At 40.4% G+C, this 21,937-nt stretch overlaps 1 protein-coding gene and 1 long non-coding RNA gene across 8 annotated transcripts in view; both read left to right on the top strand.

Annotated features, from left to right (window-relative positions):
* The first annotated feature begins 27 nt into the window (after positions 1-27).
* Positions 28-21,937, top strand: part of LOC309692102 (NACHT, LRR and PYD domains-containing protein 14-like) — a 33,407-nt gene continuing 11,497 nt past the window's right edge. Inside the window, exons 1-10 of one of the 6 annotated variants that reach the window (XM_082510309.1) lie at positions 28-1,634; positions 1,892-1,936; positions 2,471-2,587; positions 7,271-7,416; positions 7,918-9,712; positions 13,109-13,282; positions 15,016-15,192; positions 15,485-15,658; positions 15,777-15,950; positions 16,164-16,337. In XM_082510309.1, the coding sequence (XP_082366435.1) occupies positions 1,899-1,936; positions 2,471-2,587; positions 7,271-7,416; positions 7,918-9,712; positions 13,109-13,282; positions 15,016-15,192; positions 15,485-15,658; positions 15,777-15,950; positions 16,164-16,337 (2,969 nt within the window). In that variant the 5' untranslated portion in view covers positions 28-1,634; positions 1,892-1,898. The other 5 variants (XM_082510306.1, XM_082510308.1, XM_082510307.1 and 2 more) reach the window with 5 other exon arrangements.
* LOC309692663 lies at positions 17,492-20,004 on the top strand. Of its 2 annotated transcripts, XR_014272396.1 has the most exons (3): positions 17,492-17,570; positions 17,615-18,858; positions 19,236-20,004. It is a non-coding gene; the product is annotated as an uncharacterized lncRNA (long non-coding RNA). The 2 variants fall into 2 exon arrangements; XR_014272397.1 differs by having other exon boundaries at positions 17,492-18,858.

Here is a 21,937-nt window from a genome sequence, read left to right as displayed (position 1 = left end):
GTACGTGCTTTGTCTCTAGGGGCCACCGTAAATATACTTTTATTCATTCATTCCACATAAAATGTAATAAATAAATCATATAATACAAAAACCAACTATTTACGTTTCAACTTTTAACTATTTAAATTTTCAGCTTTTTCCTTTTAAAAGTGAAACAACACAAAACACTGCAAACCACAACACAATTAAATATAAATTAAAATATGAAAACAAAAAGAAGATGCACATTCTCTGTCATATGGACCTGCATGAATAAACTTTCTGAATCCTTTATCATCCACAACCGAAAATAGTTGTGGATGATTACTACACCTTTCTAATGTGAAGTTGTTGTCCCTCTCTCTCTTTCTCTCTCTTTCCCTCCCACTCTGTTCCTGGAGTGTAACTACCGCCCCTCCCCCCTCTGCCCAGCGAAAACCACAAGGCTCGCGTGCGGAGTGAAGCGGAAAAAAGTGTGAGAGAGAGAGGGTGAGAGAAAGGAAAAAAAAAAAAAACAACCCATGGAGCCGGCTTGCGTCGTTCACTTCAAAGACACATCACTACTTTACACAGCCTGCACCTGGGGTCTTGGCTGGTTTGGTAGACCCCAGCCTTTATGGAGCTTGTTCCTCTGCTGCTATGATTAATGCCTTTTTTGCTGTCTTTCCATCCAGCTTTGTCCAACAACTAGGATTTTTCTGATATCTGCCACTTTCTTTATCTAACAGGGGTGCATGTGTGCTGGGGCCTGTCCTTCCATGGTGGTTCTTCTCCTTTCTCCTCTTCTTTCTCTGATTTCTCATTAATTTACTAAGCACATGATCAGTTGTGGCAATCCTCCTGATGTACTCATGGATCTTTGTTGTTTCATCCTGGATAGTGGTTCTGTGTACTCACAAGTTCTCAGCTTCCTTCCTCCCGCTAAGTGTACAGTCTCTAGGTGCTGGACTTGTCTCATCACATATGGTCAGGAGCTCCCTTGTCTTAATGTGGCTTCTATCGCCTCCTTTGGCCAGCTTATTATCCCAGCAGGGTGTCTGATGGCTGGCAGTGTGTAGATGTTCATTTTTTTTTATCTTGCCCGCCAGCCTTTGCAATCAAAATTATGATCTCACTGTAATGTTGTCTCAAACATTTGCTTTTCCATCAAACGCTATAGAAACTCTTTATAGGCTCCTTTTGCTTGTCTTGTTTTGTTGTTTTGTTTTTACCAATTTATTGATTTCTATTTTTATTATTTTACTATTATTCACAGTACATGTGGAATATAGCAATGTCAGTGATGCCAGGCAGAAGAAAAGACACAAATGAAAAAGAAAATGGGAGAAAATAGAAGAAATAAATAACAATAAGAAAGAAGACAAAGACACAGCACAAGTAGAAAAGCAAAATGGTTCAATCACAATTTTAGAAATGCACAAATGAGGTAAGGGCCTGTGTCTGTGCCTTTGTTTACATACTTGATGAAGAGGGTAAGAAGCCACAGTAATGCAGACCAAGGCCTCATGCCAAAGTGCAAGAACAGAAGCTAATCTTTGCATCGCACACCTGTTATGTAGTCAGGTGATTAAATGTAGAGGGGAGTGGCTGCTCCGTTCAGCTGAGAACGAAACTAAAAGTGAGATCAGTTGACAGAGCAGGAGAAATAAAGCAAGGTGAGTGTAACTGCGACTGCATGTTCTGTCAGAATAATCAAAAACGTTTTTTTGAGTTTCTGACTGTTCTCAAGTTGGAATAAAACTTAAGAAAGTCAGCAAAAATGTTTGTTTGATTGTCTGCCCAAAGGAAAATATTGACTTACTGTGTGTGCGTGCGTGTGTAATTCTTGTGCTACCAGTATTGGGTGTGACAAACATGTTTATTATGATAATTGTTCTGTGCTCATTCTTTGTTTCGCTGCTTTCTTTCTCAGACTAACGATGAGTGAACTGAAGGAACCTGGACCCTCAGACATAAAGTAGGACACTGATTCTTCTGTAAACTAAGGGGAAGATGAATCATTTGGCAGGAGATACTATTATTTGGATTAAAAAGCACAACATAAACTTACTGACAAAGGAGTGAAGGAGTGCTTCTGTTTCATTGTAACTATACACAAGCAAGCACATAAGTACGGTGGGAGAAGTGAGCAGGATAACATAAAAACATGCATTAACGTCAGATTTTATATGATATAAAGGCTGCTCAGTGGAAATTCTTTCTGCTGCTGCTTCAAAGATTTGGGTCTGATCAGAAAGACTACACAGGGGACGGTAATAATCAGAGTGTAATACTATTCTCTCAGCACTACACTCTCACTGTTTCTCAGTCCTTACACAGTCATGATCAGAGTTTAGGATTAGGATTGAAGAGGAAAAGATTAAACATTTACTGAAGACATCACATGTTTTAGCCTCATAAACCCAACCCTGAGGGACAAGAAGCTCAGTACCAAACAACAGGAACATGCACAAGACAAATGTATGATTTTTTCTGTTTGTGTTTCCAGCAGTCAGCAACGCAGACACAGTGCAGAGCTTTCAAGATCCAGCTGTGTGTCTTTGAAGACTAACCAGTCCAAAGATGAAAACCCAATCTTCAGTAAAGAACCTGGACTCTCAAACACAAAGTAAGGCAGTGTTTATTCTGTAAATGAAGCTGAAGACAATTCATGATAAGAGAACCACTGTTGTTTTACAGTAACTCTTAGACCACCTTCACTCAACTCTAACAATGCAAATCTTCTGTGAGGATGTTGAAAATCTGTGTATTTCCCCACACGAAAAAAAACTTACCCACAGCAAGCAGGTCTGGCCCGGATCTGGTATTAAGCCAGCACTGCTGGCTGACTTCTGGTATGATAAGACGTATGTCATCCAGATATGGGCCAGGCCTGGCATAGATGGCACTGTCTATGCGATGGCATGCCATATCTGGCCCGATTATGGTTTGGTTTATGTGGCCCAGGCCCATAGAAAACAGCTCTGGCCAGGATCCGGCATCAAGCTGGCACTTCTGGCTGACGGTTGTTATGGCAGGGTGTATGTCAACCAGATGTGGGCCAGGTCTGGCAATGACGCTCCTGTCTATGCGATGGCATGCCATATCTGGCCGGATTTTGGTTTGGTTAATTTGGCCCAGGCCCATAGAAAACAGCTCTGGCCGGGATCTGGCATCAAGCCGGCACTTCTGACTGACTGGTGTTATGGCAGGGTGTATGTCAACCAAATGTGGGCCATGTCTAGCAATGATGCACTATTTATGTTCCTATTTTCCTATTTTAGTTAGAAGACCCAAATGCCATGTTTGTTTGTTTAGAAGACCCAAATGCCATGTTTGACAGCTTTGTGACTGTACGCTTTATCCAAAACCTAGTGAGGGTTTACTCATCTTTGCCAGTGGGTGGCTGTAGCTCAGGTGGCTTAGTGGTTCGATCCCTGGCTTCTCCAGTCTGCATGTCGTGAGTGTGAATGTGTATGAATGTAGTTAGGAAGCACTCAGTTAAGAGAAAGTGTGTGGTTGGGTGAATGTGGCATGTTGTATAGAGCACTTTGAGTAATCTGGGAGAGTTGAAAAATGTTTTATAAGAATCAGTATGTTCACTGTCTGAACAGAGTTTTGTCATGTTACGTTTGCACTATTATGCACATGTTGTTATTACAAGGCTTAATTAAGGTACACATTAGGCTGACAGCTGGGGCCAGACCTGAAACTGTTCTGGGCCAGCACAGGACCACCAGTGTGTCTGCAACTGGCCTTGTGCTGGCCCATGTGTGGGCCACCTCTGGCAAACCAGATCTGGGCCCACAAAGGGCCGTCATTCTTTGCGGTATGTGGGCCATGTGTAAGCACATCGTGTGGGCCAGATCCGGGCCATACCAATTTTGCTATGTGGGTATCTGATGTGAAAAGCTCACTGATAAACACATCAAGGAGTTCTTCTATTTTAATGTATCTGTATACATGCACAGTTAAATATAAGTAAGCAGGATTTCCTGACATAAAGATCAGATTTTGGATGATAAAGATTTCAAATCTTTAGTCTCTTTAGAGGCATGATGGTTAAAACAAAACAAAGCAAAACAAACAACTGCACAAAAACACAAATTAAGCAATACATAATTATAAACCTTTGTTTTTAGTAGACTTTGTATCCTAAATAGTGAATATAGTATGTACAGTATAGTAAAATACAGTAAACTTTAAGTCTTCACAAATTAGAATATTTGACTTATTCCCAGAAATGCAAACCAAGCTCTTGCTATAGGCAACATGTAGACACTGCAGAGCCCATAGTAATGGGCCATATACTCCATTCTCCTGAAGGATCCTTCAGTGGACAAACCAAGAAGTTGATACCTTTGAAAAAGTGCACAAAATACATGTAGACTGGTTGAGCAAACTTGTTTCAAACCAAGACTTGAGTTTCGAGTTTTAATGTGCTTCTTTAGTTACTTCTTTGTTGACATGGAGGTATGCTTTGAGTCACTGTCATGATGGAAGTCCCAACCATGACCCATCCTCAGTGTTCTGGTTGAAGGAAGGAAGTCCTTGTCTAAGATTTTGCACTACATGGCCCCACCCATTGGCCACTTTTGAACAGTGTTGGGACTAACGCGTTATTAAGTAACGCGTTACAGTAACTACGTTATTATTGTGGCAATGAGCACGGTAACTAGTTATTATGCCAAAATCAGGAACGCGTTAGTCGTTACTGGGATTTAGATAGGGTCGTTACTTCGTGTGATGGCTATCGCGGAGCTTCCACAGATTCAGTAACATTAGCAAGTGGTGGAGGCCAGCAGGTGGATGAAGGAAAGGGGACACAGAAGGAGCAGAGACCCGAGGCGGCCGCCGGTCCAAGTGTGAACTGAACTTCAGGTAAGAAGTTATGACCTGCAGTCTATCTGGGTCAGATATAAACCAAGTTTAGGTGGAGTTTATTTTCGTTATTCTGACTTTTTCCGTACTGCGTACTAGCTAGTATGACGAGTTTCTATACAGCTGGGTGGGTGCTATGAAGTTAATGATGTTGAACTTTATTTTGTTCATAAGTTATTAGAGTTGCCAACCGTCCTGTCTGGTATTCAGAGAAAATATTACGCATTTCGTATTGAGGTGAAAAGGAACAGTTTGTCCCGTAATTCAGCTACAATGAAAAAGGCACAAAGCTGGAGTTATTCTGTCTTTGCTGCACAGCTGCCTCTTCTTCTTTCATTCTCCCCCCTCCCTCTCCCGTTTCTACTTCAATCATGAAACTGATCAATGATCAGCTGATCGGCTCTCTTGTTTGTTTATCGCCCACTTTGCGCCAAAAGAGGAAACCAGCGTATGTCGCGCTAAACAACAGCAGCACGTTTAAGCTTGATCAGCTGTTGTTAGAATTTATTTAATATTAATTTCTAGTATCAGCTGATGTTTTCTGGAGCCACAGCTGCAAAAAAGCTGCTGGTCATGATATGGTTTGGTTATCTGGTGAGAGGGAAACATGAAGATGAAACCAGGAGATGTCCTTACTGAATCATCAGAGCTGTGATGGAGAAACAGGTTTACCTTTTAGGTAACATGAATGAGTTGAAGGGAAGTTATGAACTGTTTCTGAGAGACAAATAACCCCAGGATCATTTTTTAGGTAGCTGACAGCTGGTGACTGTGCAGGGGCGGGTCTAGCAAAGTTTTGCCAGGGGGGCCAGGTAGGGCATTAACAGGGAGAGGGGGGCACAAAGAAATACTTTTCTTTCTTATTCTCATTTAAAATATCTAGCTTTTAAAAAATAATTATCTGAATCTTACAACAAATGATTGATAGATTGATGCATATATACCATCAAAACAGTGAACATCACTGTCACAACAGTGTTTATTTTCATTCAAAGGCTTTATGATTTTTCCTATAATGGTGGGCCGGTCTCTAGTCAAAATGCCCGGGACGATTTTCTGTCCCAGTCCAGCCATGTATGCAGCTCATCTGCAGTCTGGTGTTACCTACATCTTCCTATTCAGAAGGCAGAATTTCCGAGTTCTGACTACAATCGAAAGCACCACGACTGCAGTTTTTGTGTTGGATGTAAAAGGCGCACATGACGCTGTGACGTAGGCTAGAATCATGGCAGCAGTCAATGACGGTCCAGGTGTGGGATTTCTCTCATGGAAATGTGCACATTATCTTTTCCTTTCTATTGGTAGGTGGCACAGTGCACTTGTGGCAAGTAAGCAAGCTAGAAGACTGGCAAAGTTATGGAAGCAACACATTAACAAGAGAATTCTGAGTAAAACCAAAGTTACTTTCCCTAGTAACTAGTTACTTTGAAAGTAACGAGTAACTTGAAGTAACTGAGTTACTTTCGAGAGAAGTAACTAGTAATGTAACTAAGTTACTATTTTAAAGTAACTTATCCAACACTGCTTTTGAAGCTGTCTTGTACACATAGCAGAAACACAGCCCCAATGCATATTGTTTCTGCCTCTGTGGGGATGCCGTTCTTTGGGTCCTACTCAACATTTCTCTTATACCAAACATGGTTGGTCATGTTGACACCAAAGACCTTGATTTTGGTTTCACCTGAAACAGGACTTTTACTTGAGCCTTCTTGGAATCATTGAGATGCTCAATGACAAACTTAAGATGGGCCATTAAACCCTTCCATTCACTTCCACTTGTCCCATTCAGGGCCATGGGAAAGCTGGAGCCTATCCCAGCTGTCGTGGGTGAGAGGTGGGGTACACCCTGGGAAGGTTTCCAGTCTAATCGCAAAGCTAACACAAAGAGACAGACTACTATGAGCAATTTACAATCACCAATTAACCTAACTCCACTAACTGCATGTCTTTGGACTGTTAGAGGAAGCCAGAGTACTGGGAGAAAACTCGACAAGGGGAAAATTCAGTTTCGAATGGCCCTTAGCAATGGGTCAGACACTCCATGCTCCCGAAGCCCAACAGGAGTTCTTCTTCAGTCTGATGGTTTCCTTCATCTCTGGTGTGTGTAGGTGTGTCCTACTCTATGTGCTAGAAATTTTATGTTCCAGGAAGTGTGAGTTTAACCACATTTCCATGTAGCACATCCAACTATACTCATATCCATTCTGGGTCTTAAATAAGGCTCCAGGCTTGTTCTTGAAAGCTTGCATTTTTCCCCTCTCAATTAAATTAGTCTCTGCAGCCTTTCCATGCTTTGTGATTGGCTCCAACAGCGAACTACAGACTGATCATGACCGTGATATATATTTGTCAGTGCTAGTATCAAATTTTAGCACTTCTGGCTTTACTGTGCTTTGTTTTGATCAGAATAATTGTTCCGTGGTTTTCACAGTGTGGAGGAGCAGATGTCCTGCTGTACTTCCTATCAGGATTTTAAAAAGGATCTGGTCTCTACCAGCTGTGGATGCAGACAGTCCATCACCTTGCACCAGTCTGCTTCATTAGAAGGCTCTTCAAGCATTCAGAGAAACTATGAAAGTAAGCTCTGTCTGATTATTTCATTTCTGAAAGCTGGACTTCTTGTGTTGTTCAGGTATTAAAAGCTAAAATAAAATCTGGTGTCTTGCCAAATGAGCAAAGGACAAAGCACAAAATATACCCAAAGGGCCTTTATTCTTAACAAATTGAATTCTAAAAAAAAGAACAACAATTCAAGTGCATCAGCAACTATAGTGGCTTGTCTTCTTCTAGTGCATTGCATAAAGCTCACTCACAAATGCACAGCTGAAATGGTCCAAATCCATAAATGGTAAGGAAAACCAATAGACTTTATCCGTTAGGCCTGCAAAGTCATTCAGCATTCAACTACACCAACCAGCCTAGAGGGACTGGTTTGGTCCAAAAATCTGAGGCGTAGCCCTCCCCCTTGGTCTGGTTGAGAAGAAACTTCCTTTTCCCTGTCTCCCCCCGTCCATTTTTCTATAACATCCAGTTATAATATATATTTTGCTTTATGTTCATTGATTTTCATTCTTTTAGCAGATAGTCGTCTGCTGCAGAAGTTGTTAGACAAACATAAGGCTAATCTGGAGAGGAGATGTAAATGTTTGACTGAAGAAACAGGAAGTGGAACCCTATTTAACAGGATCTTCACTGAGCTCTACATCACAGAAGGACAGAGTGAAGAGGTTCATACCCAACATGAGGTGTGGCAGCTGGAGACAGTTTCCATGAACAAGGCCCTCCATGACACTCCAGTCAGCTGTCATGACATTTTTAAAGCCTTGCCTGACCAACAGAGATGCATCAGAGTGGTTCTGACGAATGGCATTGCCGGCATTGGAAAAACTTTCTCAGTGCAGAAGTTCACTCTGGACTGGGCAGAAGGTTTGGAGAACCAACGTGTCAGTGTGGTGATTCTGCTTTCATTCAGGGAGCTAAACCTGATCAGAGATGACCGGTACAGTCTTCTGGACCTGCTCCATGTTTTCCATCCAACATTACAGAAGGTCACAGCAGAGCAGCTCACTGTCTGCAAACCTTTGTTCATCTTTGATGGCCTGGATGAAAGCAGACTTTCATTGGATTTCACTAAAGGGAAGCTTGTGTCTGATGTCACACAGAAGTCATCAGTCAGTGAACTGCTGACAAACCTCATCAAAGGGAATCTGCTTCCCTCAGCTCTCATCTGGATAACTTCCCGACCTGCAGCAGCCAATCAGATCCCTCCGATATGTGTTGACAGGGTGACAGAAGTACGAGGCTTCACTGACGCCCAGAAGGAGGAGTACTTCAGGAGGAGATTCAGTGATGAAGAGGTGTCCAGCAAATTCATTTCCCACATGAAGACATCCAGGAGCCTTCACGTCATGTGTAGAATCCCAGTCTTCTGCTGGATCACTGCTACAGTCCTAGAGCACATGTTGACTACAGAGCAGAGAGGAGAGCTGCCCAAGACACTGACTGACATGTACTCACACTTCTTGCTCGTTCAGACAAAGAGACAGCACAAGTACCATGAGGGATATGAGACGAGTCCACAAGAGCTGACAGAGGCTGACAGTGAAGTTCTTCTGAAGCTGGGGAGGCTGGCCTTTGAAAATCTTGAGAAAGGAAACATAATGTTCTACCAAGAAGACCTGGAGCAGTGTGGTCTGGATGTCACAGAGGCCTCAGTGTACTCAGGAGTTTGTACAGAGATCTTCAAACGAGACTGTGTGATATTCCAGAAATCAGTCTATTGCTTTGTTCATCTGAGTATTCAGGAGTTTTTGGCTGCAGTCTACATGTTTCACTGTCATACTAACAGAAAAACAGAAGTGCTGAAGCATTTTCTAGGGAATGGTGAACATGTTTATTGTGGTGACATCTCGTCTTTAGATGTCTTTCTGAGCAGAGTCATGCAGAAATCCCTCCAAATTAAAAATGGACACCTGGACCTGTTGGTCCGATTCCTTTATGGTCTCTCTCTGGAGTCCAACCAGAGACTCTTACGAGGTCTGCTAGGCGAGACAGAGAGCACTCCAGAAATTATACAGCGAATCATCAGCAACCTTTGCAAGATAACCAATGAGAATACCTCTCCTGACAGATGCATCAACATCTTCCATTGTCTGATGGAAATGAATGAACTCACGGTACATCAGGAGATCTTGGAGTTTCTGAAGTGCAAAAACGGATCAGAGAAGGAGCTCTCTGAGATCCACTGCTCAGCTCTGGCCTACATGCTGCAGATGTCAGAGGTTTTGGATGAGTTTGTCCTGAAGAAGTATAACACATCGGATGAGGGACGAAGGAGACTGATTCCTGCTGTGAGGAACTGTAGAAAGGCTCAGTGAGTAAATATCTGATTAACATTGTAAATCAATGTAAATTTGTAGCTAAGGTGTTCAAAAGTTCTTACTATAATGCTCACATTGTTCTTTCTTATAATTCCATTTTTTCTATTGCAAACAATACACTGGTTAGATTTTCACAGATGCTGTTGAGCTGCTCTGAAAATGTTGTTTGTTTTTTAAGTAAGAATTACTGTAACAATGCATTGCAACGACGCATTACTGTTTGCTTACAAACTTTAACTAATTACGACCACAGTAAATAGACTAAATGTGAAATTGCACTAAAATCTTCAGGTCTGAGAGAGACTGAGGAGAATTATTGTTTCATGTTACACATGTTAACACAAATCTCTATCCCAGGGGTAGGGAACATTAGTCCTCGAGAGCCGGTGTCCTGCAGGTTTTAGATCTCACCTTGGGTCACCACACCTGAATCAAATGATTAGTTCATTACCAGGCCTCTGGAGAACTGCAAGGCATGTTGAGGAGCTAATTTAGCCATTTAAATCAGCTGTGTTGGATCAAGGACACATCTAAAACCTGCAGGACACCGGCACTCGAGGCCTGGAGTTCCCTACCCCTGCTCGATCCTAATGAGGACACAGTTAACAACTTTATTTAATGTCTGTGTTTTTGTTGTTAATGTTTAAGCATAGCATCAAAAACAAAAAACAAAGATGAAATCTTGTGCAAAGAGACTTAAAATAGGCATATTGATTGTACCTAGAAATTGAGGTTACAGTGCTACAAGCCTAACTGCTCATCAATATTGATTGATTGATTGATTGACGCAGCACGGTGGCACGGTGGTTAGCATTGTTGCCGCACAGCAAGAAGGTCCTGAGTTCAATTCCAACACCAGGCCGGGGTCTTTCTGTGTGGAGTTTGCATGTTCTCCCCGTGTTTGCGTGGGTTCCCTCCGGGTACTCCGGCTTCCTCCCACTGTCCAAAGACATGCAGCTTGTGGGGATAGGTTAATTGGATAATCCAAATTGTCACTAGGTGTGAATGTGCGAATGAATGTGAGTGCGAATGGTTGTCTGTCCCTTCTGTCCCTGTGTGTTGGCCCTGCGACAGACTGGCGACCTGTCCAGGGTGTACCCTGCCTCTTGCCCTATGACAGCTGGGATAGGCTCCAGCGCCCCCCGCGACCCTGAAAAAGGATAAGCGGAAGCGAATGGATGGATGGATGGATGGATGGATGGATTGATTGATCATACTTTATTCATCCCGAGGGAAATTGGGTTAAGGCTGCCAGCTGTGGCAGCGTCATCTTACCCTTCCAACCATACATACATTACACAAACATCACATGGGGAAGACAGGTCAGAGGGGTATAACATGGAAAAAGCACAACATGAGGAAAGATAAGGAGAAAAAAATAACTCCCCCAGACTGAGCTGCAATAGGGAGATCAGTTTGAGAACAGAAAAAAACACCTCTCCACATAGCATGAAAAAACTCTTAATACACCAAAGAAACACATGACAAGCAACAGGGGTGGGTAAAGGGTGAGAGACAGCCAATGTAGACAGTACATCCGGGCCTGCAGCCTATGCGCTGTTCTCCTTGATCCACTGTCAGCATCGGAGGGGAATAAGTGTCGAAGGCGTTTGGAGCGGGAGGGGGGTGAGTGTACTGTACATCTGTATGTGTATATATATATATGTGTGTGTGTGTGTGTGTGTGTCCAGAGTTCAGCTGAGACAGTGTCCTTCGCCCTGCCAGGCTAAGTAAACAGTCTTCCAGCTAGGGCTGGGCGATATATCGAGTTTTTTAAAAATATCGATATATTTTTATACGAGATATAAGATGTGACAAAATCCTTTATATCGATATAGTCTATGTTACGTTATAATTATACTTGTGGAGCCACAAGTTTGCCTCTCTTTCGTCCACTTTTGTCTCTATGCAACGTTACTCCGCCTCGCCTCTCTCCTTCACTGAACACAACTCCCCCTCCTCCCCCATTGCTTCACCTACAGGCAGCGACAAGATGGACACGGCAAATCTCCTTTAATGAGTTACTGCGCATCGCCCCGTCGGTGGGGCTGGACGGCGTTAACGTGTTAACGAGCTAACCACGCTAACGCCGTGCAGCCCCTCCTAAAATCCTTTCATTCTCTCAAAAGTTGACAGCGTGCCTTATGTATGAATTCTGGTTGTGCTTGATGACCGCAAACCGATTTGAAGTGGTACAAGGTGTGCAGAAATCTGTCAAAAAATGTTTTAGTACAACTTTGGTAAGCTACGGAGCTGCACCACTTGATGGATTGTCGGAGCATTACGGCTACAGAGGAACCTCGGGGAGTGATACGTACTGTGCTTCAACGTAATATTACCATATTGTGTGTGTAAATGGCACCTATTCAGAGACATGGTTACAAAGCGGATTTCAAACTCCAGGCTGTCAGTCACGCAGGAGATGTTGGGAACAGAGCAGCTGAGAAATCTGGCTTTGTTATTATGCTCAGCGTCTTTTAGTTTACATTTTGACTGCACAATTGTGAGCTCTTTGTTATGCATAAAAACAACATTGTTTTATTTTATTTATGGAGCATTATTATTTAATAAATGCTCATAATTTATTTTTGAGTAATTTTTTCATGTACATCTATGCTGTATGTTAATAAAAGTGCCTGTGTGACATCTGGGACACCGCTTTGACTAAGAACTCTCTTTTTGTTCTTACTTTATGGCTTTAAAAAAATATCGAGATATATATCTTATATCGCCATCCAGCTAAAAAATATCGAGATATGAATTTTGGGTCATATCGCCCAGCCCTACTTCCAGCCAACCCAGGTGGCCTTGCATAGAATGTGAAGAACAGTCTAAACACAGTCGTTATCAGGGTGTTTTTGTTCAGCTCCAGCCTTGAGACCGCAGCTGGCGCCAAAGGGGTATCCGCATGAAGTGATGGTGTTTTTTTTTCTTTAGTGCGAACAACTCATATGAATTTCAAAGCTGTTCTAACAGTCCAACACTGGTCTCTCAATCTCCCGTTGGAGAGCCGTGAGCTTCTCCATGATGTTATCAAACTTACGTTCCGTGGTCTCGTCATTCTTGTGCTCAAAGAGCCGATTCTGAGAACTCACGAACGCAGTGAGCTTCTCCAAGATGTGATCCAATTTGCGCTCAGAGGTGTTATTCCGATTTTATTGGTACTACTTGAACTCCGCCTCTGGCTGCACATCGTATACTTCACTAGGTTTGTGTAAGCATTCTGTCTGCAGATGTGTGGAAAGAGCTGATATTAATTTGTCTCTGTCTGGATTCAGTTTGCACCATTGTGCTCTTTTTCTTTTGTTCAATAACATCTTACTTTGGAACATGCCACACAAAACACTAGTTCTTTATAATAACTTGTTCTGTAATATGTGTCATCACAGACTTTCTGGCTGTAAACTGTCAGAGACTCACTATGCAATCGTGGCCTCAGCTCTCATGTCCAACCCCTCCCACCTGACAGAGCTGAACCTGAATGGAAACAACCTGCAGGGTTTAGAATCAAAAAACCTTTTTGCTGCTCTGGAGAGTCCAAACTGCAGACTGGAGACTCTGAGGTTAGTTCGCTGATTACTATTTCTGAAGATATTTCAATAAATTGAACTGTAAAGCTTTCCCCTTATAACCTGACTCTAGAGCTGTCAGATGGAGTGACCCATCTTTTTCCAGTTCCTTTACGGTATGTTGGTTTTGGGTATCCAGGACTCGAATTTCGGCACCAGATTGTGCACATAGTTTAATAGGTTAAATCCTACACTCTACATTACCTGATGCAATGCCATGTGTCAGGTTGTCTTGCCTTTAGTTTCTTCATGTGGTGTTCTGCACTAACAGCTCCCATACAGACCTCCATACTCAGAGACTGAGAAAGTATATATACAAGGGGAAGATTAGGGAGTGGAGACAGCTGGGAAACATGGTGGAACAAATTAGACATAAGAGGAAAGGGAAGCAAACCGAACGTTATACACAAGAGACAAGGACTATCAAAAGGAAAGAGGAAACCTGACAGACACAGTACTCAAAACTTAAAACAATGATATTTTGTTTTGTGATTTTATTTGCTGGGGTGCTGGAATTTATTTTACATTTTTTTAATTTAATACTCAAATGTTTTTTAAATGTATCCATCACAAATTTCTGAAATTAATTTTTATGCTAAGACCAGTTAAATATTCAACTCAGTCAATAGTTTTAAAGATATACATGTTTAATCATTAACTCAAATTTTAGAGTGCAAAATAAAGGCCAGAAAGTAAATTGACAGACCAACCAAAATATATTTTGAAAGGTATTCTGTATGTATGAGTATGCACCAGGAGGGGAATAGATAAGAACTAAAACTGGCTTCATAAACATGGTTGATAAATAATCTGGATTGAAAAATTGCAGCCACTCCTCCTCAACCTGTGCTTTTTTATTCTAGGGTCTACCTTAGAATATAAATTGCCTTGAGGTGACTGTTTTTGTGGTTTGGCTCTGTATAAATAAAATCTAATTGAACTGGACTAAATTTGAGGATTCTGAAAGTTAGTTGAACTCAGTATACTGATTTATACAAACTAAATTTTCATCATACCATAACCAGGTTTCTGTAAGACAGAAAAAATCAATATGTTGAACAATTATTAAATCATTTACTCACAGTAACTTAGAGAGATCTAATGTTTAATAGTCCACATTTAATTGTTTTAGTTTTTGAAGCAGTTTAGGGTGTTATATTATTATTTTTTAATATGCTCATTTTTGGTTTGTTTGATGATGATCTGAGAGCAGACACAGTCTCTGTGGGGATAAAATAAAGAGGGAAACTTCAGAGAGGTGTGTGAGACTGCAACTCTCTTTCCTGGTACCAAATCAGGATGATCACTTTGTTATTAATTTGACCAAATGATGAAATGATGTGATAGAAATGATGTCATTTATATCTAAAGTAGGATGAATGCCAGCTTTCCCCACAAGACCGGTTTTTCCACAGAAAGCTTCACAATTCTCTATGAAACCCATGTCTATTATTTTTTTCACAAAGGACTAGGTTGGTGTGCATAATATTGTTTGAATAATAGGTCAGTGTAATATTAAAACTAAAGAGATAATTTAAAATCACTTTATATTTAAAGTATGACAAATATGCAATTAAAAAAATAAAATAGGAAGGGGCCAAACACCTTTTCACGCTCTGACCAAACATGAGTATAAAAGTGAAAGTGAAAGAAAGACAGATACTAAGTACTCGTTTGATTGAGAGAAGGTAAAAATATTATAATAACGTGTTTTATTCCCGATTCAGTTTGGAGAGCTGCAGTTTGTCAGCAATCAGCCATGTTGCTCTATTCTCTGCTCTGAAATCAAACCCCTACCATCTGAAAGATCTGGACCTGAGCTACAACAACAACCTGGATGATTCAGGACTGAAACAGCTGTGTTGTTTTCTGGAAAGTCCACACTGTAGACTGGAGTGTCTGAGGTTAGGTCATTTACTCTCTGTTACTATTATAAATTTCATTATTAATTCATTTCCATTGTGTAGCATCCATTTAAAAATCAACGTTTTATTGGAATATAAATTGCTCTGTGGTCACTAAAGACTAGTGTTGGGCACAGATATTAAAATGAATAGCCACTGTTAGTTATTAAATTAAATAAATGTTTCATATGCCTGCTAAACAGTCACATCCGTATACAGAAGATTCCCTAAACTTCAAATTACCAACCTTTCCACATCTAATTTGTTTATTATTGTTTTATTCGTTACTTAGATTGGAGCTCAGTGGTTTGTCACCGAAAAGCACTGTTGCTCTGGTCTCAGCTCTGAAGTCTAACCCCTCCCATTTGAAAAGATTGGACCTGGCCTTTAATGACCTGCAGGATTTAGGCGTGAAACAACTATATGGTTTTCTGGAGAGTTCAAACTGTAGACTGGACATTCTGAGGTCAGTTAACCTATTCTGTGACTACTGATAAACCTAAATTTGATAGACTTCCATGAGTTCCATGTATAAATGACCAAAATATACTGTATGTTATCTGCATGTTTTATTCTCTATTTAGATTGGAGCTCTGCAGTTTTTCAGAGATTGGCTGTGCTTCTCTGGTTTCTGCTCTTAAATCCAATCCCTCCCACCTGAAACATCTGGACTTGGGTGGAAACGCGATTCAGGATTCAGGAGTGAAGCAGCTGTGTGGTTTTCTGGAGATTCCTCTATGTAGATTGGAGACTCTGATGTCAGTTTGCTTACTGTCTGCTATCACAAAATCTTATAATTTATGTGTATAGTATAGTTAATTTCCTCCTTCAAAACTGAGGAAAATGATAATGATTAATGAATAAGAAATTCTTACTGATGAGGGAAAGTATGGTTTATGTGCAAATTTAAAAACTGTCCATATGTGGCTGAATTGTATCTGATTTTATCCACATTTTTTTTCTTTGTTCAGTCTGTGGTGCTGCAGTTTGTCAGAGATCAGCTGTGCTACTCTGGTCTCTGCTTTAAGGGCCAACCCCTCCAATCTGAAATATCTGGACTTGGGTGTAAATAAGCTGCAGGATTCAGGAGTGAAGCATCTCTGTGGTTTTTTGGAGATTCCTCTTTGTAGACTGGAGACTCTGAGGTCGGTTCACTTTCTGTAATTCTCTAATACATAATTACATTATGGATACACACAGATACAAAGAAAATCAGAAATTAGGGATTGCTCATTTAATAAGGACAAATAATGTTTAGCTAAATCAGAATCGTTAGAATCTTTTTTTATATTGTCATTATGCAAAAAACACACTGATATTATATGCTGTTCTATTCAATGCAAAGAAAAACAAGGAAAGCAAAGAAAGCAATCTATTCATAACAATATAGAAATAGAAAATAAGAGTTTCTAATAAATAAATACAGTATAAGCATGATTAAATATGTACATATTTAACCTCCTAAGACCTGAAATCTTCCATGGCATGCATTTTTGATTTCTCTCTTTGATTTCTGATTTCTCTTTTGTTTCTAAGAAAAATGAGCACCACATATGAGGATATTCGTTTTAAATTTCGATAGAACAGTAGCAGTATAATGTCCTCGTAAGTGGATATCAGGCCCTTGTAAAGCAAAATTGAGTATTTTGGTCTAAATAACCCAAAATGTGATGTCCACATATGTGGACGCCAGGTCCTAGGAGGTTAATATGTACATATTAACATATGTAGATATGTGTGTGTGCTTGATTATTGATTGCACAAGTTTGAGAAGTGGACATACAACCCTAACAACATACAACTGATAGAGTTGTTTCGGTGGGTGCGAGTGCAATCATGGGTGTAGCGTATACAGTAGGGGACTTAGCACACATCCCTGTTTTAAGTTGACGTTGAGGCTGAGTGTTGGGGAGAGGTGAGACCCTACTGTGACTCTATGTGGGTGAGTTTCTGAGAAAGCCACTAATGCAGAGGCAAATGAAGTGTGGGAGGCTAACGTTGATAAGTTTTGTTATCAGTCTCTTAAGGATGATTTTGTTGAATGCCAAGCTGACGTTGATGAAAAGAAGCCTGGCATAAATATCCTTGTATTCCAGATGGGTCAGGGTCCTGTTTAGAGCTGTGGCTATGGCATCGTCTGTTGATCTCTTATCCCTGCATGCAAACTGGTGTTGTCGAATATGGGTGGAAGTCCTTGGATGATATAACTTTTGGCCAGTTTCTCAAAAGAAGTGGTTCATGTTCTGAACTTGAGTGACAACAACCCGAAGCACAGCGTCACTATCAACAGCATTGGGAGAGAGTGATATTATACCCCTTTCGTCAAAAAAAGTGACAGGTTGCTTCCGGAGCTCATTAATTATTCATGAGCTCCGGAAGTCCGGAAGTAATTAAATTATCCCCTAATTAAATTATTCATGAGCTCCGGAAGTAGGAAGTAATTAAATAATAAAAATATGATATTCATAAAAATATGATATTCATAAAAATATGATATTCATAAAAATATAATTGATTATTTAGAAAGTTTCTTATATATCAAATTAGCATTCTTTTATTTCTTTAAGCAATTAAAAAATTTATTTATTTTTTTATGCTCAAAAAACGCCATCTGGTGGCGGGTCAGTGTGTGTGCGCGCGCCCGCGCGCGCCCGAGGCTGTGTGTCTGGGCGCGCGGGGGCGCGCCCGTGTCTCCGGACCGTGCTCTCTCGGGCTCCGTGCTCATGTGTTTAAAAATGTATTAAACCATATTAAAATTGTTTAGTTAAACTTGTGCTTTTGTAACGTTCAGTATGGCCACAAACACATGCTGCATGCCTTGGGGGAAAACTTTATTTAGATTTATATGCATTTGTAGATTTAGAATAAAACTCATACTCAGAAAAAACAACTCGCGATCCCCTAACCCTCCTTAGATACATAAGCAGGGAAAACTCCTTAAAAAACCCTCCGCGATTTCTCCAAAACCCTACAATAACTTGTTAGGGTACCCCCTCTATTCCCAAAACCTTATATTCGATAACAGGGAAAATCCTGAAAAAATCCTTAGTCTTTTTTCTCAAATTCAGCGCCCCGCGGCTCCCTTCATGCTCAGCCAAACAAAGCCAAAACTCCTTTTAAAAATTTCTCCGCGATTTCTCCAAAACCCCTAGAATAACTTGTTAGCTACCCCTCTATTCCCCAAAAAAAAGCGCTATAATCCAAAAACATTGGGAAAGCTCCTTACTCTTTTTTCTTCAAAAACTTCCCTCTTGCTAGCTACCTCTAAAATTCAACGCACACTCTAAGTTCTACCTCGCTCTTAATCTCCGATCCACAACTTCTTGCAGAGCACAATTTTTTCCTGCTTGTTCGCTCCCCGCTCTGCTCCCTAATGCGCTGCTTACCTCGTTCGAAATTTGCGCCGGAGACCAACTCCCCCCCTTACTGCGCCCCGCTGCCAATCACATAACCCTTGCACCGCTCCCTTCGCACCCCGGTTAGCCAATCCGCTCCAGGTCTGATTTTACGATCTCCCGCTGATGTTAAGACTATCTTCGAACCCCCAGAAGAGATCTGACTTCAGACATATCAACAACTGGCGCCGCTCAGACTGCTTGCGAGCTCAACAGCCATGAAACCAGGGATCAACAACTACCTTCGCGTGCCCTATGTGCATATCACTCGGTAAGTGTTAATCTTCCCCCTCTAACTACATTTTCGCATTTTCCTTTTTACCACTCTGTCAATCCTTTCATTTAAAAAAATAAATAAATATCACAATGGTTTGTAACAGGTACAATACACCATCCATCCATCCATTCGCCTCCACTTATCCTTTTCTCAGGCTCGCGCGGTGCGCTGGAGCCTATCCCACGTACAATACACTTTAAAATATATATAAGCTCCACTTTTAACTCCCGTAAAAGTTTATACATTACATGTCTACATCACCTATCATGGCCTCATCGGGTATCTCATATCATCTTGTTATTGTTATGTTATTTGATATTTTGCTAGTTTGCGTGTTTTAAAACTCTTTTTGTTTTTCTTTATATTTTTAGACCCAGATGTGTTAACCTGATCCCTGCGAAACACCAGCTCTGCGTGGATTTTGACCGCGAGTGACCGGATGTTGTTTCCGGCCTGAGGTTGCCTGAAATGCCGTGAGGCTCGTTTGAAAGATTGCGCCCGAGACCAACTCCGCCTCCAAGGCATGCCTACCTTTAGCTGCCACCAGTGAGATATCAGAGCCGGGCTCCACATATCCAATCAGGAACACGAGCAAGACAGCTTTTGCAGACTCTCCAGAAATATACAAGTCCTTACCAACTGCTCTGCAACCCAGTGTTTCTGGTCCCCTCGCTAACATCGCTTTTTGAGATATTTTTTATGAACCACCAAAAAAGCAATTTTACCCCACAGACTGGGTCTGAGGGCAGCAGCGGGGACAAATGATTGTAATGAAGCGACGGACATTTCATGGCTGGTCTTGCATAATTGTGAGTTATTATGTCATATGGTGATAAGTACATAGTTTTGCAAGAGGCATACAAGCACTGTGGAAAAAGTAATCATAAAACTGTTTTTGTGAACACCCTACGTTATGCTTTAAAAAATGTGATACATGTAATGTGATCATCAAAGAACATGATTTTTTTTTTTAAAAAACTTTTATTCTTATGCTTTTAAAGTATGTCAGATTATCTTAAAACACTTATTTGTATGTTATAATGTTTTTCTTACACCATGTGTAATTTTTATAGACACCTTATTCATTGTATCAATGTGTAATTATGTATCTTTGATAAATAAATAAAATATTTAATCTTGTATTTGTGTACTTTCTGGTGATTCAATAAAAAATTAGTCACATATCGCTCTGATAAACACAGATGGCTGAAAGAAATGTTTGATGGAACAAAGGAAACAAGTGTCTTGCTGCTAAACTTTTAAGTCACCATGGTTTAAATGAGAAAGTCTGTATGTAAAACATGAAAAACTCCATATCAGTGATATCTACAAAGGTGTACTCATTTCTTTGTTATGGTACTTTACTGTTCCAATGAAACAAAAAGAAAATCTCATTTTTAAAGTACATTTTTCGGCCATCCTGACCTATTTTCAGGGGCAAGAATGTTGATGTTAGACTGTGTTTTAAATCAGGTTGTGATCTTAAACTAACTATCACAGCACTGATTTCAGTTGTAATGTCAATTAGAATCCCAATTTGGCTTTTCTCCAGTCAGTGTTATGGTGAAATTTAACTTGTTCTTTTGTGTAATTGCACATGGCCCAGCAAAGGACCCCTTAGTAAGCTGTACAGCATAAGTTTTCAATTCACTTTTGTCAGAAAACTTCACAGTATGAGAAGTTACAGCACAGTTTCTCCAAACGTGTGGTTCTTTTTCAGCCAGCGTGCTTTTAGAGCATCTACATTAGCTCATGTAGTAAAAGTACAATCAGTAAGTGTACTTTAACATTTGAGATTCCGAGTCACTCTTGCTTAGATCATGTGAACTATATCATGAACCTTTTTTTGTATAATGCATCAAACGTGTTCAAATCAGTTTATTTTCAATTTATTTTAACTAATCTAGAGACAAGCAAGTCCTTTTTAGCTTCTGTTATGTATTTACCTCTCACACCTTAATCTAGATGTTAGTGTTCTCAGAGTTAACATGTCTCATGTTGCCATGTTGTATTTCTAATACCCAGCCTCAGTGTTCGCCCTGTTGACCCTCAAATCCAAACACCAATGATCTAGATATTCACAACATTCATAAGGAGATTCTTAAGGTCTTAAGTTTTGTTGTTTTTATGTTTTACAAAAAAAAAAAACTTCACATTTTTTATATTTTTAAACGAAAGTGACATGCAAGGATATTTTTCTTTAGTGATGTTGCTTCAGCAATCTCAAATACTAATTATTCTGGGAATTTTTATGGTCAAACTATGTGATTTTCCAAATGTGTGTGTGTGGAGTAAAATGACCTTGTTCTTATGATGTTGTCACCGTGAATCATTTAGGATTAACAACACAAATTGTATCGATAGCAGAAACAGTCTTATAACTTATAATTCTCACACGTTACCGCTAGTTTTACAAACGCAGTCTTCTTCAGCTCTGTTTATGTAGCTTTTATGAAACTGATTTTCCATAGTACAAGTAGAATTTAATTTTTCTTTGCTCTCCAGTATAAATGCAATAATTTGCAGGCTTTTTACTGAAACTCTCACAATGCAACACTCAATGCTCAGAGCTTCATATATCAACAGCTCTGAAAATATCTTCTTTTTTAAAGTAATGTAGGACAGGATCTCTCACTCTCTGTGTCTCAAAAAAACCCAACTAAACTGGCAATCACCACTAAACAAATGAAAGTAGTTTATGGCTTTTTTATCAGCTGCATTTCTTTCATTTATGTATTGATCCCATTGTTTATTGGTAATGCTTTTAGGTCACTGTTTTAGCATGTCTGCCTCACACTCCATTTAAACAGTTTAACAGATAGTGGGGTCTGGTAAGGAAGTTGGGGGGAAGCAGACAACTCCACAGGAAGAGTCTTTTTGTCTTTTCTCCACTGTAAAAGATAGCAAGGCAGTGTGAAACTTTCTTTGCGGGAAAGACAAAACTGAGAGCCATGCTAGGCTCAGTGAGAGACTCTGCTCACCCCTCTGCCCCAGCGATGGCAGTCCCTCACCAAGCTTGATTTCTGTTCTTTGTCTTGATTAAAGAATGTTAGCTACCGCTCATCGCTTGTCT

Source organism: Aulonocara stuartgranti (assembly GCF_965226115.1).
Source record: "Aulonocara stuartgranti genome assembly, chromosome: 17".
NCBI lineage: Eukaryota > Metazoa > Chordata > Actinopteri > Cichliformes > Cichlidae > Aulonocara > Aulonocara stuartgranti.
The sequence above is the reverse complement of the archived record's forward strand: the minus strand, read 5'-3'. Positions and strand labels throughout refer to the sequence as shown.